This window comes from Pelodiscus sinensis, chromosome 4 (assembly GCF_049634645.1).
Source record: "Pelodiscus sinensis isolate JC-2024 chromosome 4, ASM4963464v1, whole genome shotgun sequence".
Classification (NCBI taxonomy): domain Eukaryota; kingdom Metazoa; phylum Chordata; order Testudines; family Trionychidae; genus Pelodiscus; species Pelodiscus sinensis.
Window position 1 is genome coordinate 130,590,777 of NC_134714.1, and position 23,750 is coordinate 130,614,526.

At 49.5% G+C, this 23,750-nt stretch overlaps 1 protein-coding gene across 7 annotated transcripts in view; it reads left to right on the top strand.

The window, feature by feature from the left end:
* LOC102462624 (integrin alpha-D) overlaps positions 1-23,105 on the top strand; it is a 67,289-nt gene extending 44,184 nt beyond the window's left edge. For all 7 annotated transcript variants that reach the window (XM_075928884.1, XM_075928886.1, XM_075928885.1 and 4 more), the window contains 22 exons: positions 5,441-5,591; positions 5,967-6,040; positions 6,379-6,508; positions 7,813-7,961; positions 9,618-9,758; positions 10,055-10,261; positions 10,497-10,627; positions 12,853-13,010; positions 13,177-13,331; positions 13,490-13,621; positions 17,935-18,008; positions 18,342-18,483; positions 18,709-18,822; positions 19,657-19,736; positions 19,856-19,939; positions 20,086-20,164; positions 20,422-20,529; positions 20,764-20,847; positions 21,025-21,138; positions 21,256-21,348; positions 21,517-21,627; positions 21,818-23,105. In XM_075928884.1, the coding sequence (XP_075784999.1) occupies positions 5,441-5,591; positions 5,967-6,040; positions 6,379-6,508; positions 7,813-7,961; positions 9,618-9,758; positions 10,055-10,261; positions 10,497-10,627; positions 12,853-13,010; positions 13,177-13,331; positions 13,490-13,621; positions 17,935-18,008; positions 18,342-18,483; positions 18,709-18,822; positions 19,657-19,736; positions 19,856-19,939; positions 20,086-20,164; positions 20,422-20,529; positions 20,764-20,847; positions 21,025-21,138; positions 21,256-21,348; positions 21,517-21,627; positions 21,818-21,937 (2,631 nt within the window). In that variant the 3' untranslated portion in view covers positions 21,938-23,105. The remainder of the gene's footprint in view (positions 1-5,440; positions 5,592-5,966; positions 6,041-6,378; positions 6,509-7,812; positions 7,962-9,617; positions 9,759-10,054; positions 10,262-10,496; positions 10,628-12,852; positions 13,011-13,176; positions 13,332-13,489; positions 13,622-17,934; positions 18,009-18,341; positions 18,484-18,708; positions 18,823-19,656; positions 19,737-19,855; positions 19,940-20,085; positions 20,165-20,421; positions 20,530-20,763; positions 20,848-21,024; positions 21,139-21,255; positions 21,349-21,516; positions 21,628-21,817) is intronic.
* The last annotated feature ends 645 nt before the right edge of the window (positions 23,106-23,750 follow it).

Here is a 23,750-nt window from a genome sequence, read left to right on the forward strand (position 1 = left end):
TGCGATGATGGACGTTAGCAGACAATCTCCTGGCAGAGGTCCCATTCCACCGACTTGAGCCAATGGTACAGATTATCACAGACTACTACAGATTACCTTCTAGGCTGAGGAGCCCACATGAATGACCAATTAGTCCAAGGCAAATGGTCCCTGCATGAGACATCATTGCACTTCAACCTCCTGGAACTGAGAGCTGTAAGAAATGCATGTGCACATTTTGCACCTGAACTTGTTAATCGTACAGTTAGAATCCTTACAGACAACATCTGCATGATGTTTTATATAAACACAGAACAGCTCCCACTCCCCATGTGCAGAGGCCATCAGCTTATGGAGCTGGTGTGTCTGCAACCAGACTATGCTTACAGCATCCTACCTGCCTGGGGCCAGCAACATGATGAAGGACATCACGCAATTTCCCTGTGGACCACGAGTGGGAACTACACCCAGAGGTCACCAACTTAATATTCCACAAATGGGGGAAGCCATCAATAGACCTCTTTGCTTCTCTCCAAAATACGAAATGCCCCTGATTCTGCTCCTGAGTGGGACTCGGCAAGTACTCCCTAGGGGATGCATTTCTGATCAAGCAGACAGACCCCATGCATTATGCTTTTTCACCTATACTGCTTATCCCCAGAGTCCTACACAAAATTCACACCGATGGTGCATAGCCCCATCGTGGTCATGCCAGACCTAGTACCTATACTTACACGAGCTTGCAGTCCAACCTCCTTACCCTCTGCCATGCTGATACAACCTTTTCTCCCAGAACAGAAGAAAGATGTTGCATCTGCAACCCAATACTCACCTCCAGGCGTGGCTACTCTGTGGTTCACAGAATTAGAAGAACTATGCTCTCAGGGGGTGAAAGGCATTCTCCTTCATAGCAGAAGACCATCTACATGAAAAACTTACCTACAAAAATAGGCCCAGTTCTCTCGGTGGTGCCAGGGGTCCAATGCTGAACCACGGATGTGCCCACTGAACATTGTTCTCGATTACATTTTAAACCTTAAGATGTTGGGGCTTTCACACTCATCTCTAAGGGTCCACCTTTCCACAATAACAGCCTTTCACACACTGGTGGATGGTTTTTCTGTATTCCAGCATCCTATCACCAAAAGGTTCTTTAAGGGCCTTCATAACATATTCCCTCCTCACAGGACCCCACTCCCTCATGGGATTTGAATCTTGTTTTGGATTATCTGACCAGACATCCCCCTTTAATCTGCTGGCCACTGTTGAACTATCCTTCCTCTTTATGAAGGTCTGTTTTCTACTAGCTGTCACTTCAGTAAGGAGAGTTGGGGAACTTGCAACGCTAATGGCTGACCCCCATATATGTTCTTTACAAAGGACAGAGTCATGTTAAGACCCCCATCCGGCATTCTTACCAAAAGTCTGTACACCATTCCATGTGAATGAACCCATTGTTCTACCTACCTTTTTCCTGAAGCCACATGCCTTATCATGAGATGCTACCCTAGATACTCTCGATATCTGACGAGCATTGGCATTCTTTCTGGACAGAACACGAGCATTCCGGAAATCTCAAAGACTTTTTATTTCCATCGCAGAATGCTCAAGAGACACACCCATTTCATCCCAGTGTATTTCAAGATGGATATCCACATGCATAATTAAGTGTCATACCATGACTAACAGACCGTTTCAGCATCCACCAAGAGCACATTCCACTCGGGCTATAGCAGCTTCCACGGCCCTCTTGAACAACATTCTGTTGATAGACATTTATTGAGCTGTGACATGATCATTGGACCATACTTTTGCCAAAAATTATGCCATATTACCACAACTTGCTTCTGATTCAGCGGAGGCTACTGCAGTTTTGTCCACTACTGCCAAACAGTGACTCTGGCTCCCTCCATCCATACCAGATACTGCTATTTAGTCATCTATAGTGGAGCACCCACGGGGAAATCACTCGAGGAAGAAAAGGGAGTTACTCACTTCGTGCAGTAGCGACTGTTCTTCGAGATGTGTGTTCCCATGGGTGCTCCACGACACTTCCTTTCTCCTCTCTGTTTGGAGTCTCATTTCTTGGGTGTAGACGAGGTGCTGAAAGGGAGGGGTTAAGCTGCGCAAACTACAAGTTTGGGTGGGAGTGGCATGAGGTGCCCCTTGCCCACACATGGTTCAATGGGGGAAACTGCTTTGCAAGGCTCTGATCTGCGGCTCCGGGTGACCAGTCACCTATAGTAGAGCACCCATGGAGGGGCACATGTCGAAGAACAGTCGCTACTACACAAAGTGCATAACTCCCTTTTTCTGCCTGCCCTGCAGTCCACGTGCTGACTCAGATTGCCATGAAATTTGGTTTGCCTCATGGGCACACAGAGTAGGGTAAGGAGCCCAAATATGGGGTCATTTGAAGAATGGGTTCCTGAGATAAACAGCAAAGTCACCCAGTTCTTATAAAGTCTTTTTTACGCACACCCTGGGGTTCAAACAGCAGCTCTGATCCTCCGCAAACTGGTCTGTCACTTGACATTGATCTCCGTTAAACTGCTGAGCCAAAAAGATTGAAATGGGCACCAGCAGCAAGACAAAGGGCAACTTTACACTAGGGATGTAAAATCCTGATTAATCAGTTACCTGGTTGAATTTTCATAGAATCATAGAATCTTAGGGCTGGAAGAGATCTCAGAAGGTCATTGAGTCCAGCCTCCTGCCCAAAGCAGGAGCAATCTCAACTAAATCAACCCAGTCAGGGCTTTGTTAAGCCGGGACTTAACAACTTCTAGGGATGGAGATTCCACCACCTCCTTTGGAAACCTATGACAGTGCTTCCCCACCTTCCTAGTGAAATAGTTTTTCCTAATGTCCAACCTAGACCTCCCCCACAGCAACGTGAGCCCATTGCTCCTTGTTCTGCCATCTGTCCCCACTGAGAATAGCCTCTCTCCATCCTCTTTGGAAGCCCCGTCAAGGCTGATTCCTCACTCTGGTATGATGAATGCAGAAGTGGGGGCCCGCAAAAGTACCCCAAAACCTTATCTTTCCAGGCTTTGGTATAAAACTCCCCCCTCCCCCAAATCCTGAAAACCTACATTTGGGGGATAAAAATCTGCTGCCACCACCAAGTGCTTTTGGACCCACAATCAGGGGTGGACACTTGAAACCATCCCCAGGGATGCCCCAAGCTCTTTTCTCCAAAGAGCTTGAAAAAGAAAGAGAAAATACAAATGGCAGTCTATGGCTGCTGTCCCCTAGTCAGAGGCCTATAGATCCCACAAACAGATTTTCCAGGACACAGAAATGAACCAATACCCAGTTAATAAAAAGAAAGAAAGAAAACTTTTATTATCAAAACAATACTTCTGTTGCAAGCATAATGACTAGATGGAAAAAATCACCAATTAATATACACATGGGGACTCCCCTAGGCCAAAACTTAGTTACAAAGGAGAGGAAAACCCATTTCTAACAGCACAGACATCAGATCAACAATAAAACCTAACAGATTTATCTAAATTTTACCCTACTTACACATTTTGAAGAGTCTTTCTTGGAGACATGTCTTCTGTCTCTCTCAAGGGTATGTCTACACTTGCACCCTCTTTTGATAGAGAGATGCAAATGCAGACATTCAAAATTGTAAATGAAGCCAGGATTTAAATATCCCACACTTCATTTGCATAATCGCATTATGGTGCTATTTCAAAATAATGCTATTCCAAAATAAAAACGCTGTGTAGATGTGGTTATTTCAAAAGAAAACCTTTCTTCTGAAATAACCTTTATTCCTTATAAAATGAGGTTTAACAGTTATTTCGGAAGAAGAGTTTGCTTTCAAAATAACCACATCTCACAGCATTTTTATTTAGAAATAGCACCATAACGCGATTATGCAAATGAAGTGCGGGATATTTAAATACCGGCTTCATTTACAATTTCGAATGTCTGCATTTTCATCCCTCTATCGAAAGAAGGCACAAGTGTAGGCATACCCTCACTGTCAAGAGCAAAAACTGCCAGAGACAAAGGAGGGAAAACCCCAAAATTCCTTTGTCTCAGTTTGAAATCCCTACCTGCATTTCTATTGGCTGAATGCTACCTGGCTAGGTACAGTTAACCCCTTAGTCCCCAGGCTGCTGGCCATCCCTCATGACCATGACACCCCTCTTCACGAAGTTGAAGTCTGCTAGCAAATCCCCCCTCACTCTTCACTTCTGCAGACTAAATAAGCAAAAGTCCCTCAGCCTCTCCTTCTAGGCCATGTGCTCCAGCCCCATAAACATTTTGGTTGCCCTCCGCTGGACCCTCTCCAATGCATCCACATCCTTTCAGTAGTGGGAGCCCAGAACTGGATGCAACACTCTAGATGTGGCCTCACCAATGCCGAATAAAGGGGAATAATCACTTCTCTAGATCTGGTGGCAATGCTCCTCCTAATGCAACCTAATATGTCTTTGGACTTCTTGGCTGCAAGGGTACTCTGTTGACTCCTATCCAGATTCTCATCCACTGTAATCCCCAGGTCCTTTTCTGCTGAACTGCTGCTTAGCCAGCAGGTCTCCAGCTTGTAACAATGCTTGGGATTCTTCTGTCCCAAGTGCAGATCTCTGCACTCGTCCTTATTGAACCTCATTAGATTTCTTTTGGCCTAATACTCCAATTTGTCTAGGTCACTTTGGACCCCGTCCCTGCCCTCCAACATTTGACATTTAACCATTTACCTAAATGAGCAAGATCCAAGCTGGGGCTGGGGCTGCCACCATGTCGGTCCTGCTAGAATAGTCAATGCTGGTTCAGCCCCCAGGGGTTTCCAGTTAACTGGAACTGGTAAGCATTATCCTTTTAAGATAATCCTGTGGTGAGCTGCTCCAATGGTTAATTCCCCTCACAGTTTAACTGACACCTTCTTTCCACTCTGAATTGGTGTAAATTCCCCTTCTAGCCAGTGGATCTTGTTAGATCTTTGTCTGCTGTTTATGTCGGGCCCAGCGATTGGGAGATGCCTGCACTTCACCGCGGAACCAGCTGCAAACAACCCACCCAGAATAGCTCAGTGGTCCCATCCCTTCACCCCACCCTGAGGCACCCCCAGAGACATGGCCCACACCCACCCCTCCCTGCGCCCTGGGGACTCAGTCATGTAGGCCCCAGAGGATTAACAGTCCTCATGGCAAGAAGCTGCCCGTGCGCTGCTGCTGACACAACCTACAAAACTTGGTGCTGAAATGGAGCAGCCTCCATAACTCCAGCCTTGTGGTCCCCTCTCCTCACACCAGTGACACTTATGACCAGCTGCTCCAGAGCCATCCTGCCTATCTGAGCGGCACCTGGCGCTGGCTGAGCTGTGCCTCTCTAGAGCCCAGCAGCTCTCAGAACAGGTGGGTACGTGCCCAGGGCTCTTGGCTATGACTGATGCTGATGCCTTCATCTCCCCTGCAACGCCCTCTATCCCATGAAGGTCGGCCGGGCCTTCTCCAGTGATGCTGCCCAGAAGGAGCTCCAAGAGATCGCCTCTGCACCCGCCGACCAGCACGTCTTCCGGGTGGACAATTTCGACGCCCTCCAGGGCATTGAGAGCCAGCTGCAGGAGAAGATCTTCGCCATCGAAGGTACCAGAACCAGAGCAGGGGCTGCACTGGCCCAGGGGCTCTAGAGATAGTTCTCCCAGATGGGAGGGGGAACTGTTGGGAATCCAGAGCTCAAATAGGCCCCAAATATTCTCTCTCTTTCCCCGTCCAATATCTGCCTATTGCTGTTTCTTCATGAATACCTCTGATATCTTTGTCATCCAGGCCCCCCTGGGCAGGAGTCTGCTGGCTCAAGGGACTGAGGGATGTGATACTGAGGTCTTCTCTCTAGGGGGTACGGGAGCCAATCCAGCCTCTACGTGGGGAGAAGGTCTGGCTCTGAGGAGAAGGGAATGGGACACAGGGCCTTTCCCCTCTTTGATGGTCTCTCCCATGTCTGTCTGTCTGTCCCCTCAGGCACCCAGACCCACAGCGGCAGCTCCTTCCAGTTGGAGATGTCTCAGGAGGGGTTCAGCTCCCTGCTGTCCCCGGTGAGTGATGCCTGACCCTAGAGTGCGTCATATCCTGCCCTGTGCTGGGGCCCTGCCAGCACTTTCAAGTTAAACAGGTGCTGGTTGGTCTAGTGTTTGCAGGGGAAACAGTCCTTTACTAGTCTGCAGCAGTGAAGGGGGCATCCTCCCCTCCCTCTCAGGGCAGGCACTAGGGGTTGCTATACTCCAGTAATTGGCGTGGGGACCCAGTAGGGGTGCTCTCTGCCTCTACCAGCACCACATACCCCAGTGTTTCAGCACAGTGCCAGGGGATACAAACATGCTGTGCTGTCTGTTTCTTGTAATCAGTCCCATTTGCAATGTATGTGTTGCTTTAGGATGGCCCTGTGCTGGGAGCAGTGGGGGCCTATGATTGGTCCGGTGGGATTTACCTGTATGGAAGTAGTGGAAAGCCAAGCTTCATCAATATACCCAGAACCTCCAGGGACATGAATGATGCTTATCTCGGTAAGAACAAACTCAAAGATTTCCCCTTACCTGTGTAAACTGCCCCCGCTTCTCACCCCAGAGATGGCTGCATCTCAGTTCTCAGAAAGGGATCGTTTTGTAGCACTGACACCCCAAGATCCCCTCACTGTCCTGTAAGGAGGAGATGTTTTGTCCAAAGGATCATTCTAAAAGTCTTGCTCTGCTAAACATGAGTATCTCATTGGATAGTTTGTGGTGTTGTTGTATGTGGAGCTATGGTGTTTGGCTGCGTATGTGTTACTGAAATGTGTGGTGAGGTTCACAATGCCCACAGCAGCTTTCCAGGTACAACGATAAAGGTGTTAGCCAATTTACTGGGGCAATGCACACAAGCACCAGGGTTACCCCAGGAACAGGGTACAACAGAAACCTCTCTGAGATAGCACAACACAAGGGGAACTGTCTGACCCAGGTCCCAACAAAAGAATTTTCCAGCAAGTGGGAAGAAGATTTAAAATGGGGACAATGACATCAAAGAGATTAGGGGTGTCACTCTCCCTACAACAACACACCTGGAAACACTGTAGAGGCAAGGACAGTGGGATGTGATGGTCCGAGCTAGACAGATTTTTAGCTGAGTATGGAAGCCTGGGAAAGTCAGGGCCTCTTGTGCCTTGAGAATCTACTGCCTGTTTATCACTCAGGGTGAGAATCTGCTCATTCTTCTTCGAGTGGGCATGTGGGTGCTTCACTCTTGGTGTCGGGGCACATCTCGAAGAACAATTGTCACTTCTTTCTGTCTTACCTGTCTAGTGTGCTCAGCGCAGTTGGCAGTTAATGTTTATTTACTTGGGCAATCTGCTTTGTTCTGTTTGCTCTCCCCTGTAATCCCTTAACATTCTCCTTTTGTACTGAATAACACTATTATAACTTAGTTTGTGCAATTCATAGCAGGGTGGGAGAGTGGAGAAGCTGTGCATACCTCTTTCCACATTGAAGGAGAAGGCAAATTTTTATGAGCTTGCCCAGTGCAGACCTTTCTGCATAGAGCAAGACGGGAGTATTTTGGGTTTATCCCCAAAAAGGGATGTGCACATAAGAGCCAGGCGAGTCCTGTGTCACACAGCTGTCTTCAGTATGTGACTCCACCTCGGTGTGCCCTTTGTGGGACTGAGTTCTGTAGGAGGCCCGAGAACCTAATTCAGCAAAACAGGGAGAGAAAATCCAAGCTGGTAGAGGTGAAACCCCAGTACATGAGGTGGCACATCAAATGGGGTGGTCCTACCCATGACACTGTTGCATAGCTGTTTTCTCACCTCCCCATGTCACTCTCTTCCTTTGAGGTTATTCATCTCAGATTGTCACAGCCAATGGGCAGAGCAGCTATGTGGTCGGGGCCCCTCGCTACCAACACACTGGCAAAGTCGTCCTGTTCGGCCGAGATACCAAGGGAGGGGAATGGGCACTCAGATCGGAGGTGATGGGAGAGCAGGTAATATGGAACATGGATACAAGGGAACAGGGTTCTGGAGGAAGCCTTTAAGGTTTTGACATTGTGTAATTTTGTGTTTGGCTTTACCTTCAGGCACAATTGAGTGAGAGAGCCTCAGGCAGGGAGTAAGCTTGACTGGGTTAGAGAACTGCGCCACAGCTCACATTCAGCATCTCTCCAATATCCTACTGCTGTTGCCTTCTAGACAGTCTAGACAGAACTCATAAGACAGGTACAGATGGAGGCCCTGACCCACCAAAGGACTTAGGCATTGTGATGCTGCAGGAAGGCAACTGCCCCTGCCAATGATGGATGCATGAGGAAGGCACAATGGACACTCTTTCACCTAGCCCACAGCGTGTGGCTCATCCATTAGGCATGCTCAGAGATGCCAAGATCTTTTCAAACTAGCTGGAGGAGAGAGTTTCCCTTGCAGCCCAAGGTTTAGAATGCTCACCTAGGACATGGGCGACCCCTGGTCAAATCCCTGCTTTGCCTGATTGCGGAGAAGGCTTTAACGGGGATCAGCCCTTTCTCAAGGAGTGCTCTGACCACTGAGCATGGGGTAGTTGTGATTTGCACATGTTCTGTGGCCCAACTCAGACTTAATTAGTTAAAGTGGAACAACTTTAGAGACTGAGGGAGGCTATACAAGAATATCCCACAGCACAGGGGTAGAGCACTGATATGGGAAATTGTAGATGCTGAGTCAACTCTCTGCTGGCCACTGGTACCAGAGAGGTTCCACAGGGGAATTAGATGGAGAAGCGCCTGTTTTCCCACGGTTTGTGGATCATACTGGAGTGTGGTGTGAAATGGGCAATTGGTTGCTTAGAGTAGGGCAGTAAGGCACATGTGCGGCCCTTGAAGCATCAATATGAGGAAATTCTACTGCAAAAACTTAAGCACTCAGTCAGTTTAGGTACCTACAGGGGTCAATGGCAGCCATGCAGAGGTTTTGTGGATCACAGTGGCAGATAAGTATAGGAGTTAATCACATAATTAGCTTTGTGGATCTGGGCAAGAGAGATTCAGACAAGGAAAATAATGTTATTAGTGATGTAAACAGCCTGGAAAAGATCACACCACAATTACAGTGAATTTTTCTAAGCTCCAACTGCCTATACATTCCAGCCATACAAAGGTGATGAGTGGCTTAATAAGCAAATGAAATTTATTTGTAGTCCAACCTTTAAGAGAAAATTGAACCGCAGTTAACATTCAAAAGTGGCGAGGAGTCCTGTGGCACCTTTTAGACTAACTGAAGTGTTGGAGCATAAGCTTTCGTGGGCAAAGACCCACTTCGTCAGATGCATCTGACGAAGTGGGTCTTTGCCCATGAAAGCTTATGCTCCAACACTTCAGTTAGTCTATAAGGTGCCACAGGACTCCTTGCTGCTTTTGCAGATTCAGACTAACACAGCTACCCCTCTGATAGTTAACATTCAGCATCCCTGTCCCGCCAAGATTTACCTGCAAGATTTACATTCAAGAACACACACAGTGATGGTGCCACCTGCTGTGCTGCAGGAGATTGATGCTAAAGATGGAATGGACATTTGGGCTGAATCCTTTTCCCCTTAGGCCAGAAGGCTCCCAATGGGAGGAGAAAGGAGAGGGGATGAAATTGAGGGGGTAACTTATCTGCATCTCCAGATTGGCTCATATTTTGGGGGCACACTGTGCGCTGTGGACCTGAACAGTGATGAGAACACAGACCTGATTCTGATCGGAGCCCCCATGTACCACACACCTTCGACCGGAGGCCGGGTCTGTGTCTGCCTGATTAACTGGCCGGTAAGAAAGAGGACGGTGCAATGGGGAAGATGGGTGGCCTGAGGTTCTAGTTTGACTGGAGTGCTGTGGGGCTGCGACAATGAGAATGGCAGTAGCAGGAGTGGAGCTCTAGGGAGCAGGATAGAAGCTCAGTAGGGGGTGCTCATCCCTCCCAGTCAGTGCTGGCTCTAGTGCTCCAGAGCATCTCTAGGGGGCGCTGTGCTGCAGGGAGCGGGGAAGGATCTCTGTAGGGGGCGCTCTCCCCTGGCAGTCAGTGCTGATCCTTTCTTCTCCTGTCTCTTTGGATGGGCCTGCAGGGGGCGACGCTGATCTGCAGCAAGACTTTGCAGGGGCAGGTGGGGCAGGTGTCTGGGCGCTTCGGGGCCAGCATGTCTGAAATCGGGGACATCAGCGGGGACGGACAGACGGACGTGGCCATCGGGGCCCCCATGGAGGACAACAACCACGGAGCCTTGTACATCTTCCATGGGGAAAAGGGAGGCCTCAGTCCCCGGTACAGACAGGTGAGCCCAGCTCCTGCAGGGAAGATTCAGCACACAGCCCTGAAGTGACATCATGGCGCCCTATAGCCCCCTAATGCTGGTGAGCCCCTAGCTGCCCCTTTCCTATTCCTCTCTGCTGCCCCCTAATGATCATTATACAGAAGATTCACCCATTTCCTAGCCCTTTCTCTCTGCTGCCCACTTTATAAGATCAGCCATCCCTTCCGCACTCCTTACTGCTCTCTCTGCCCCACAGCGCATAGAGGGGGCGCAGTTCCCCAGCAGGCTGCACTACTTTGGCCAGGCCGTCAGTGGCGGGACAGACCTGACGGGGGATGGGCTGCCGGACATCGCGGTGGGAGCACAAGGGCAGGTCCTGCTGCTGAGGTGAGTCCCTCTGTGTCCTGCCCCTGCCCCGCAAGACAATGTCAATCCTTGTCTATGCTATGGAATTTTTTCAATACAAGTGAGGTCGACGGTCAAAAAGTGCTATCATTTCATCACTATTGCATCTTCATACTAAGCTCCTTATGTCGGCAGAGCACAGCTACACTTGGTGCTGTTGCATTGACAGTGAAAACATTGAACTGTGGGTACCTGTCTCTCTACTCCCCACATTCTTCAGCAAGGAGTGGTGGGAAGGTGGAGTGGATCACAGTGCATCATGGATGCAGGCTCATTATCCCATGATGCAGTTCTTTTCATCCCAATATTCCATCGGCTTTCAAGTGTATTCCGTAGAATTTTTCAGTGGCCCTTCTTTACTGTTTGCCTGCCATCTCTGTCCAAAAGGACGGATCCTGCATGGCTTTCTGCTGTTGTGATCACTGTTGTGAATACATCATGAATGGTGGGGCAGCGTATCATGAGCTTCCACCTGCTGTGTGCAAGGGAAAGAAACAACATCAGATTGCTTTGGTATTCACAGATCAGCTAAAAATAGTGGACTGTCACTTTTGGGCTTGGGGAAAAAAGCACTGACTGGTAGGGATCACATCACTGTGCAGCTCTGGGACGATAAGCAGTGGGTACAGGACTTTTGGATGTGGAACACCACCTTCTTGGAACTGTGTACAGAGCTCCCCTCATCCCTGCAGTGCAAGGACACCAAAATGAGGGCTGCCCTCTTGGTGGAGAAGCAAATGATGATTGCATTGTAGATGCTGGCTACCCTGGACTGTTACCAGTTGGTTGCAAATCAGTTGAAGTCATGAAGTCAATCACAAGGGCAGTGTTAATGCAAGTGTGCAGGGCCATTAGTTGAATCCTGCTATGAAAGACAATGACTCTTGATATTGTGCATGAAATAGTGAATGGCTTTGTGGAAATGAGAAACTGCAGAAGGATAATTGATGGAATGCATATTCCAACTTTGTCCCTAGACCATCATGGAGTACATCAGCACTTCACTATAGTATTGCAGGTGACTGTGGATCCCCATGAGTGTTTCATTGACATCAAGGCAGTGTCATTTGGGAAGGTTCATGGTACATGCATTGGCAGAAACATGGACCTGTACAGAAAGCTGCAAGCAGTGACTGTCTTTCCAGACCAAAAGATTACAGAGGGATATGTTGAAATACTCATTGTGATCCTGGGAGACCCAGTGTACCTATACTCCTATGGCTCATGAAGCCTTACATGGGAAACTTGGATTGCGCAATTAGAGCTTCATCAATAGTCTGAGTAGATGAAGAATGATTGTGGAATGTGCATTTAGCAGATTAAAAGTGTGCTGGTGTTTCCTTTATGGCAGATTAGATCTAAGTGAGGAAAACATTCTAATTGTTATAGCTATTCTGTAAGGGTATGTCTACATTTGCTCCCTATCTCGAGATAGGGATGCAAATGTAGTGTACCGAAATTGCTAATGAAGCGTGGGGATTGAAATATCCCATGCTTAATTAGCATAACTGCGTCCAGCCACCATTTTGAAATTGCATTATTGCACAATAAATCGCCCTGTGTAGATGCGTTATTTCGAGAGAAAACCCTTCTCTCGGAATAACTGTTAAAACTCATTGTATTTAAATCCTGCCCTTCATTAGCAATTTCGGTATACTACATTTGCATCCTGTAGACATACCCTAAGCGCTCTCGTCTTTGTGAGGCTAAGGATGAAAAGCTTGTCCAGCGTGGTGTGCTGAGGCAGATTGTCTAGCTGCTGATTTTGAGCAGCCAGATACTAGGGCTATTGCAGGGGTGCAAGGGGGGCTATTTGAATCAGAGAGGCTTTGAAGCATCATTTTGAGAATGAGAACTAGTTATTAAACTCAGCTATCTGTAGCGTAGACAAGCCCACACATAGCAGCAATACAGTGTGTGTGTGTGTGTGTGTGTGTGACAGCTTTTCTGTTCCCTTCTCTTCCCCCAACATCTGTGTGTGTGTGTGTGTGTGTGTGTGTGTATGTGTGTGTGTGTGTGTGTGTGACAGCTTTTCTGTTCCCTTCTCTTCCCCCAACATCTGCTCTGGCAGTGCTATGCATCCATAATAGGTCTCCCTGAGCTTCTGGGAGCAGTTCCAAGCTGGGTGGGAGGGTGAGGGGAGCAATGGGGCCTGGCCTCATTTCAGGGAGTAGCTTGACGATGGTTCTTTGCCCCCCCCATGCCAGGTCCAGACCAGTGCTCAGAGTTGGAATCACCATCAATTTCCAGCCCACTATGATTCCCACCTCAGCCATCAACTGCCAGGAGCAGGAGCAACTCAGCACGGAGGCCAGCGAGACAGAGATCTGCTTCACCATCACAAAGAGCACCAGGGACAACCTAGGTCAGACCAAACCTATTCCCCATTCTCCACTTTCCTGAGCCAGCCCGCCCCTTGCTTGAGGCTTGATTTGGAGCCAGCGCCCTTGGGGGAAAAGACCTATGTCCCATTTCCCCTTGAGAGTCCCATTCTCAGTCTCTCTCTGACCCTCATTTCCCCTCCCTCATAGGTGACGAGATCTTTAGCATGATCCAATACAGCCTGGCCCTAGACCCTGGGCGGATGAAGATCCGAGCTGGCTTCGGCTCCACTGGCCCCGTCCTGAGCGGGAACCTCCGTCTGGGCATTGAGATGAAATGTGAGAAGCACCAGATAATGTTACTGGTGAGTGTGTGTGGGGGGTCCCAGCTTCTTCCCCTCCTGCTGTGTCTGTACCTTCCACCCTGCCCCTTGCTCCAAATTGCCTAGCAAAAAACCCTCTCTCTGGATCCTGCCCAGCCTCCCTTTCCCTCCAGGAGCCCAACATGTCTCTGTCTTTCCAGTTCTGCCCTGAGGACACCTTAACCCCCATCACCCTGCGCCTCAACTACACCCTCACGGGAGAACCCATTGCTGCCACCGACGGCCTCAGACCCATCCTGAGTGAGGACTCTGCGCTGGTGTCTGCAGGCTTGGTAAGGTGCCAGAGCCCAATCACAGGTGGGTCTGTTGCAGGGATCGAGTCAGTGACCTTAGAGTTCAAAATCAAAAGACAGCAAAGTTTAGAGCCAGCAGCAGCAGCCTCCTGAACCTCTTACAGAATGCAGACCCCAGTGTGGGAGCAGAGAATGATGCCAATCTTGCCTTGATGATGGACCCGTCACCCTTGGATGTGAACATTTCAATTTCCTCTCAAGGTCTCATAATCAGGAGCGCTGATCAGCAGCTGGTGACTAAGGGGTTAACTAATTCCTCCTGTACCTAGCCAGGTGTTGGGTGGTCAGCCAATAACAATGCAGGTAGAAATTTCAAACTGAAAGAGAGGGGGTTTTCTCTCTCTCTTCTGGGTTTGAGTTTTAGAGCAGTTTTTTCTTCCAAGACTGGGGGAGATGGGAGACACTTCTCTCTCCAAGAACGGACTTCTTATAAGGTGTAAGTAGGGAAAAGTTTAGATAGTCGGTCAGGATTTGTTGTTTTTCCTGATTTGGAAATTTGAAACTAATGTCTGAGCTGTTAAGTGCATTTTTTTCTCTTTTGTAATTAAAGCTGTTAGCCCGGGGGGGGTCCACCTGAGTACCTAGATCAGTTAGTGGCTCTTTCCATCTAGCCACTTTACTATGCTTGCAACGGTAGTTTTGTTTTGATAATAAAAATTTTTCTTTTTTCTAATTAACCGGAATTGGTTGATTGTTGTGTCCTTTGACTCAGTGCCTAATTATAAGGGCAGAGTCCATTGTTGTCTGTGAATCCCCTCTGTTTTTGCCAACTCCAAGTTATAAAGAGGTTGGGGCAGGGGAGAGTTTTACCTGGTTTTCTTGGAATTACTTGGGTGGTGGCAGCGGATTTCCCCAAATCCGGGTATTAGGATTTGGGGAGGAAGTTTTTTGTACCCGAGCCTGTAGAGACAAGGTTTTGGGGTGCTTTTGTGGGGCCCCACTTCTGCATTCGTTGTGCCAGAGTGGGGAACAGCCTTGACAATTTTGAGAATGCAGAATTTTAAAAGGACACAGATTTTTCTTTTGACTAGTTGCAAGCTTTGGAGTTTTGTTTTTTCTTTTCTGTTGCTGCCTTGGGGAGAGGCACACAAAGGGTAACCTAAAGCCAGACAGTCCAACCCAGTTTTTTTTTCTAGCTTTCGGGGCAACTGGATAGCTAGGCTAGATCAGGGCAAGATGTCTTGCTCCAGGGAAGAGTCACACCCTAAGGAGGGGAGACAGGAGCATGTTCCTTCAGGCAGACCTCTAACTAAGAAAGAAGTGGAGTTCTTACTATGCATGAAACAAATAAAAGCAGAAAGGGAGGCAAGGCTAGCACAAGTGGAAGTGGAAAAACAGGTGAGGCTAGCAGAAATAGAGGCCGAGGTGAAGCGTGCACAAGTGAAGGCCAAGGCAAGGCTAGCAGAATTAGAGGCACAGATGAGGTGAGTGGAAGTGGAAGCACAGGCAAGATGTGCTAAAGAGAAGGCCATAGCTGAAGTGGTGAAAACTAAGCTGCTGAGCACTCCAACTTCACCATCTAACCCCCATGCTCCCATGGATGCTCCAATCACTGTTCAACACCCCCAGGAAACTCCAGATCCAGAGAAGGAACAATGGCAGAGACTGTATCCTCCTAGGTGTTCAGGGTATAACTGTGTGGGTATGGGGTGTGATTATGGCCTGGCAGGTATGTGTAATCCGGCTGATATCAACCCAGCCCCAGAACCTGTATGAGTGTAAATCTTCTGTTACTAGTAGCTAACAGGGAGGTTTGTGAAGGGGGTGCGTGCAGGGGCGGCCCTAGACTTGCTGCCAGCAACTGGCACCCTAGGCGAACCATGCAATCTGCGTCTCCCCCCCCCCCGCCCGCAATCCCAAGGGCAGATATCGACTGAGGGTTTTGGTTCTGTGCTGGGGAGAGGAGGGCTGGGGATGGAGATCTGTGGCTGGGGGCCGAGGGGCTGGGAATGGATTTCTGTGGCTGGGGGCTGAGGGGCTGGGGCTGGAGTTCTGTGGCTGGGGGCCAAGAGGGTTGGGAGCTGGGGCCCAGGGGGTTGGGGATGGAGTTGGAGTTCTGGGGCTGGAGTTCTGTGGCTGGCGGCTGAGGGGCTGGGGATGGAGTTCTGTGGCTGGTGACTGAGGGGTCAGGGGGTTGGGGATGGAGTTGTAGTTCTGGGGCTGGGAGCCGGGGGCCAGGGATGGAGTGCTGGGGGCTGGGGATGGAGTTCGGGGGCTGGGGGCCGGGGAGAGGGAACAGGGTGCCAGTTGAGGAAGAGAGTCCCCTGCACCCCCCCCAAGATCCCACCCTGCCAGAGAGAAGACAGCATGCGCCTCTCCCGGGGCAACCCCCCGCTCCCGCAGCACAGGGGAAACCCCCCTGTGTTCCTCCTCCCCTGGGGCCAACTCCCCCACGTTCCTCCCCCCCCCACCGTGTGCTGCCTCTCCCAGGACTTACCTCCCTCCTGGCCGCAGGGAAGCCGTGCTCCAGGTAAGGCACCGGAAAGGGAATGGGAAATGGAAGGGGCAGGGTTTGGAATTTGGTGCCCTATGCAACTTGGCGCCCTAGGCGGCTGCCTAGTTTGCCTATAGGCACGGGCCGCCCCGGGTGCGTGTGATTCTGGGATGTTGTCTGTGTCTACCCAGCCCTATTGTGACCAAGGGGAGAGTTTGCCTAAGGCTGTGTATAGACTACATCCCTCTGTTGGTAGAGGGATGTAAATGAAGCACTTTGAAAGGGCAAATGAAGCCGGGATTTAAATATCCCACACTTCATTTGCATAATCACGTAATGGCGCTCTTTTGAAAAAAGCACTATTTCAAAATTGAAACCTCAGTCTAGACGTGGAGAAGGATCACGTGAGGATTACCTGTTCTGTTCCCTTTCTCTGGGGCATCTGGTATTGGCCACTGTCGGCAGACACGATACCGGGCTAGATGGACCATTGGTTTGACCCAGTCTGGCCATTCTTATGTTCTTATCAAATCATGGCAAATTGCTTAGAGATGGGGCTACTTAAAGCCCAAGACTGGGGATACTCTACTATAAAGCACCAAATCAGTCACAAAGAGCACTTCTGTTTGCCACATTGTCTAGCAAAAAGTCAAACAAGGAATGCCCTTCAGATACTCCAGTTCTCTTGTGCCCCACAGGCAGCACTCCTTATACAGATGAGAGGTTATGAAAATCAATCTCACCAAATCCATCTAGGTTCTTCTGAGGCCAAAGGATCAGCCATATTTCCAGGTTAATTTGTAACTCAGATCTTACTCAAAAAGGCATGCAGCTAGCCAATTCTTTAGAATCTAAAATCTAAGGGCTTATTCATAAAAAAGATATAAAGTTAAAATTGTTAAAGGAATGAAAAACATACACCAATTGCAAGTTCTTGGTGCAAGCTTGTAGCAGAGGTGGAATAATCTGCTATTTTAAATCAAATCTCTGGAGTACATCCTCTGTTTGGAGTCATCACTCCTTTCAAGCGTGAGTTTGTAGCAAAGATGCTCCCGAGATGATGAGCTGGATTGAAGACAAAAGAAGAGTCCCCAAGGGCCCTTTTTATACCCTTAGACATGTGGAGGGACTCCCATTGTTCTCACTGTGTGAAAGTATGTCCCTAGATAGAGTTGGTCGCATGAGCAAGTCACCTGTCCAGGCATGATTCATCACTTACTGGTCTGAACATTCACAGAAAAGGTGTGGATTGGCACCACTTAAGGTGCATTGTCAGTGAAATACTTCTGTTCACTTGACTAATAGTCTTCTCACAATAGGCTGACCAAGCCACCTGTTGATCTCTCAGAAGCAAACATTTGAAATACAAGTACAGAGCTAATACAGATAACTTCAAATACAAAAGCAATACATGCATACAAATAGCATAAACACAATCAGTGAACCATCAGCTTTTCATAGACTTCTTACTTGGCCCACTTTGTACAATATCAGGTGCAAACATATAATAGTGGTTGCAACCATGATCTGTATGTTCATATTATAATCCAGTCATATTACACCCTGTTTTCCATCCCCTCTATGAGCCAGGAAGTCTGCCGGCACTGGCACCTTTAGAATTGTGATTCTGCTGCTGGTCAGAGCCAGGAGGTAGAAGGAGGAGGAGAAAAGTGTGTGTGTATGTGTGTGCATGGTTTGGTGGCAGGGAACAAGCTGATTAGCTGTCTCCTGTGCAGCAGACTGAGAGGTGTTGGGGTAACTGGAAGGTCCCTTAGTCCCTGAAGTGTCATTCTTGCAGGAGGTGCTGGAGCCCTGTCCATGCGCATCCTGACCAATGCACGCCTGTGTCTCTCCCCAGCTCCCTTTTCAGAAGGATTGTGGCACAGATGGCCGCTGTGATGACCAGCTAGAAATCTCCTTCAATTTCTCTGGGTAAGTTACCTAAGCCTACCCCAAAAAACACCTGCCATGGGCGAACCCATCTGGCTTGATCACACCTTGGATCTTCAACATCCAGCTGGAAATCTTGCCAGATTTCCAGTGTTGATGGATCCTAGGTGGGGGGCACTGCTTTTGGGAAGCTCACAGCACTGGGTTCCTCAGCTAGGCACTGTTATGGGATACTCACAGCAGAAGAAATCCCAGCTGGGCACTGCTGTGGGAAGCTAAGAGTGCTGGGGTCCCCAGCTGGACACTGATAGATGAAGTTCACAGGTCAGTCAGGGCATTGCCCTGAGGAAACTCACCACTTTCTCTGTCCCTTAGTTTGAGCACCCTGGTGGTGGGGGTGATGCCTGAATTCAACATCACCGTTTCCATCCAGAACCGCGGGGAGAATTCCTACAGCACCACAGTGCGGTTCTTCTACCCGGCCGCGCTGTCCTACCGCCGGGTCCTGCTGCTACAGGTACCACGATGCACGCTTGGCATGGGGCATGCTGTAGGGAGTGGACAAGGGCTCAGCAGGGAGCACTGTCTTAAAGGCAGTGGATGAGGAGCTCAGTAGAGGGTGCAGTGCTGTCAGGAGCAAGCAAGGGGCTCAGCAGGGGGTGCTGTGCAGCAGGGAGCAGGCAGGTGGCCCAGCAGGGGGCGCTCTGGGCCCTGTCTCTCACTGGCTGGTCTCTGTGCTCAGTCTAACAGGACCACCATGGCCATTAAGTGCAGCTCGGCAGTGAGCTCGGAGGAGCAGACTCAGAGGAACAGCACCTGCCACATCAACCCCCCCATCTTCTGGAGCGGAGCCGAGGTAGGGACGGGCCCTCGCCTGGGAATGCCCCAGGTGTGAACCCAGCTGTGAGCAGAAAGGGGCAGATCACTGGGGCAGTCCAGGCTGTGGTGAGGGGTGTGCAAACAGAGCCCTGAACTCACTCCAGGCTGGGTCAGGCCGTGTCAGGGCTGGGAAACAAGGGCTGGATTGGGCCGCTGGGAACGAGGCCCCACTGGAGGAGATGATAGTGAGGGGAGGGGCTGTGTCCTTCCCTGTTGGGGTCCTTAAAAGGACAGTTAATGGGGCATTGCCATGGCATGAAGCCAGCTGGGGTCTCGAGATCCCTGACTGGGTTAAGGTTGTTTGATGTTGGGCAGGGCCCCGGCCATGGTAGTACCTTTGCCTCTCTGACTATGTCTAGACTGTAGTCCTCTTTCGAAAAAGAGCATCTAGACTACACCCAGTGCTTTCGAAAAAGCAAATCGCTTTTTTGAAAGAGAGCACCCAGGCAGTCTGGCTGCTCTCTTTTGAAAAAGCACAGTTTGCATTACATACCATCTTTTTTCGAAAGAGCACTTTAAAAAAAAAGTGTTATTCCTCGTAAAATGAGGTTTTCTGCAGTCGAAAAAACTGCTGTGTTTTTTCTATTTACTTTCGAAAGAATGTGGCAGCAGTCTAGACACAGGTAAAGATTTTTCAAAAAAAGGCCACTTTTTTCGAAAAAACCCTGTAGTCTAGACACACTGTCTGGGCCCATTTATTCATACCACAGCCCCTTGCCCCTAACCTCCGTGCCAGCCCCTCCCCCGCAGTCTCTGGCAGTTCCACAGGCCCTGAGCCCTGCGACTCTCTCACCCCCTGTGTGTTTCCCAGGCCGTCTTCATCGCCACATTTGATGTCTCCTCTGAGGCCGATCTAGGGGACAGGCTGCAGATCACGGCCAGCGCCAGCAGGTGAGGGGCTGTGCGGGACCAGAGGGCTGGGAGGGCACAGTGGAAGGCAGGGGGGTCACATGGCCACCGGGTCTCCTCTTACCTGTTGCCCGTCCTCCTTTGCCTCCCCATCTCTCCAGTGACAATGGCGGCCCCGTCACCGAGCGCATGGTTCACCGGGTGGAGCTGCCGGTCAAGTACGGCATCTTCATCATCCTCACCAGGTAGGTCAGTACAGAGGCAGATGGGAGATCCCCCCCGTGCTGGGCCCCTTTTCTCTGCAGCACAGTGCCACATGTAGGGCATGACACCCCACTGCCACCCTCCAGCTCCCTCCATCACACTCCCGTCTCCCTCGTTCCTCCCCCAGCCTCGAGGAGTCGACCAAGTACATCAACTTCTCCGCCAACGCGGCAGAGACAAGCGCGCCAGTGACACATCGGTACGAGGTGAGGCCGGTCGCACAGTGTGTGAGGGGGAGGTGGAGCAAGGGGGGGCTCAGAAGAGGGGGTGGGGGTGGAACTGCCTGAACTGGATCTAGTGGGTTAGAGCACAGAGGGGTGGGGTGGGCAGGGAGCCAGGACTCCTGGGTTCTCTTCCCCAGCTCTGGGAGGTGAGCAGGGTCTGAGGAGTGGAGCCGGAGTCTGGGGGTCAGAGCTGCTGGGTTGTCTCCCTGAAGTTCCTATGGGGAGTCTGTTTCTTCCAGGTGAAGAATCTGCGGCAGCGAAGCGTCCCCCTGTCGGTCACGTTCCAGTTCCCCGTGGAGCTGAGCGGGGTCCGTGTGTGGGACGCCTCTGAGGTCGTCCCCTCCAAGGTACCTGCCTCTCCCTGGGCTTGTGTGTGTGATGGGCCCCGTGACACCTGAATTGCCCCCACAGCGCCCCTGGTGGGACGGGGCAGGGCGGGGGGGAGGAAAGGGCTCCATGTTTGCACCACCTAAACCAGCCAGTTCTCTTTTCTGGAGGTGGATTGAAGCTGGTGCCCAACAGGGGAAAGGCCCCATGTCTTCTTCCCACCCTGTTAACTCCATGTCTCTCTCCTGGTCCAGCTCCAGCTGGCTCAGTGCATCAGTGAGGTGGGAACACCTGGTTTGAAGGACATTGTGAAGCAGATGAACGAGCGCCCCCTGCTGGTGAGTTCAGGCCAGTGTGGTACCAGCAGCCCCTTTTTCCTGCATTAACACATACAGCAAGTGGTGGGCTGGGTTGGGTTGGGGGAAAGCCTCCTGCTATAGACAGACCCAGGCCCCCATGGCCTTGCCAAGTCCCTGCATGTCCCTGCCTCACCTGGCGATATCCTTCCACCCCAGGACTGCTCCGTGGCCACCTGTAAGAAGATCCGGTGCACAGTCGCCTCCCTGAAAATGCAGCAGCCACTGGAGTTCATGATCAAAGGGAACGTCAGCTTTCAGTGGGTCTCGCAGGTACACAGGGATTGCTCCTGTACGACTGGCCTGTCAGTTGCTCTGGGACCCCTGGGATGATGCTCTGGGCAGGTCGGTGTCATTTCCAGTCAGGGACAGGGAGTTTCTCTGTTCCAGACTCAGCAGCAGAAAGTGACCCTGGTGAGCGAGGCCCGGATTGAATACGAGGAGAAGAAATACACCCAGAAGGAGGGATTTGTCCAGCGCCAGGTACCAGAGTGACCATGCCGGGACAGAGAGAGCATGGGCTAGTGGTTAGAGCTGGGAGCCAGGTCTCCTGTCCCTGCTCCGGCAGGAAGTGGAGTCTGGGGGTTTAGAGCAGAGGTGGGGGGATGGTGGCAGGAGTCCTGGGTCCCCATCTCACGGCTTCTCCCCCAGGTGCAGACGGTGGTGGAGCAGCTCGTGGTCTATAACTACCTGCCCATCATTGTGGGCAGCAGCGTGGGAGGCCTGGTCCTGCTGGCTCTCATCACTGCAGCCCTCTACAAGGTGAGGGGGGCAGGGCTCACACCCATCCTCCACAGCCCATCACCCTGCCAGCCAGGCCTGTGGCTCTCGAGATGGTGGGGGAGGGGCAGGTCTCTTTCCTTTGGAGCTTCTTACAGCCTGTCTCTCCCACTCCTGCTCTGAGCCTGTGTCCATCTGGCTCTCATCATCTTTCCCCTCTGTATCTTTCCAGTTTGGCTTCTTCAAGCGCCAGTACAAGGAGATGATGGACACTCTGGAGGACGAGGGGGCTGGCCCGACCCAGAGTGCCACTGATGGCAACTCCCCTGCTTCTGATGTATCCGCACAATAGCCCGCCATGCACCCATTCCCCCTGGCTTTGCTTCCCGCTGGGCTGCTCCAGCTCCACCCTACCCTCTTGCATTTGTCACCTTCAAGATACAGAAAGACTGATCACTGCCTACCCTCCCACCAGCCAATCATGTCCTGGTGCCAACTCAAGCTAATCAATACTCAGATTAGACTTGGCCGGATAGTTACCTTCCTATAATTTTGAAGGAAGACACAAGTTAGTTCATAGGCTTTTTTTTGTTGAGTTCTATTGATTTAAATTGTGATGTGGAAAATTATAAGTTTTAAGCATTTCCCCCCCATTTTTTATCAATTTCAATGATCACGGTTGTGGGAATTTGTATGTTTCAGGGGCCACGCGATATGTGATGATCAGGCAATTATTTAATGGCAGTAGAGGTTGAGATTCAAAAAGTTAAAGCTTTATAACTGTGCTTGGAAGGACTGGATTTAATTGGTAAAAGCTGAGTTCATTGTACACATAGAAACTGGTGGCAAAATATTTCCATCCGTAATAATCAAAATTTCTGCTTGAGAGTGTATTAGAGCTTGATTTAAGGCTCTTGTGTTTGTATATTTTGACCTGTGATGCTAATAATTTGTGTTTGAACAATTATAATTTGACTTACTGCAATGAAAACATTGATTTTAATATTAGGGTTTGATTCCATCTGTGATTTTCAGTAACTGAAAATTTAAATTAAGAAAAATAGAAAGCATGCTTGAATGGACAGCGATCAATTGTTGCTGTGTTAGGATTTAGCACTGGTAATGAGACACTGAACGAGATTATTTTGAATGACATGTGCCTGGTTAAGGGACAATGTCACTGGCATTAACAGGGTATTTGTTTACTCAATTTGAGTTCTATGCAATTTATTACTTTTTGTTTACCAGTTTGTTCTTTTCTTGCTTTCATGTTGCTTGCTGCCATTTGTTTGGTGATTTTTACCTATGTGTTGGTTAAACAGTTTAGCAATGTAACGCACATTATACATGGTGTACAGCAATAATACAATACAGCAGTAATAGAGTGCTATAGCAATCACACAGTCGATTTTACATATAGCCATGTTTAAGTTAACTAACAGTAATTTCTAACAAATTGCTCATAGATGGTAGATCAAGGTGAACAATCTCTTGTTTATAAAACACTTCATTTTTCTTGTCTTGATTCTTGGACATTTCTTCACCGTATACTGTTATTTTCTGGTGTGTTTTGTGTTGTGATATCGTCTGGTGTTTCTGGTCTGTGGTAGCGATGTGAATGACTACTCGACTAGTCAATTCTCTCCCCTTTGCTGCCTCAATCAGAAAAAGGCAGGAGGGGAAGGGTGTGGAAAGAGGAGGGGGTGCTTCAAAGCAGCAGTGCCGCATGGAGCCTGGGGTCAGCTGGGGAATGACCTCAGGCTTCATGCAGTACTGCCACTCTGAAATGCTGCAGGGAGCACTGGCTTGCGTCCGCCACTGACCTCGTGTTTCCAGCAGTGTTTTCACCTTTGACGTGTAGGAATAGCCCTGGGTGGAGGACACTTCAAAGGTGGAGGTGCTCTTATTGACTAATCGAATATGCAAATTGAATTAACTATTTGATTAGCCGATTAATCTAAATTTAACATCCCTAGTCTGTGGGATGAAACCTTAAACAGTTTAAGTTAGTTAACATAATCTAGGTTTTTTGTTTGTTTGTTTTACATTTCTCTTGAAGAATTATTTTTGTTTGCAATTGCACTACATGTTGAGGCAGAAATATATGTACAAATATTTATAACTGAGACCTTTAACTTTGCAAAAAAAAATCTGTGTTAATATTA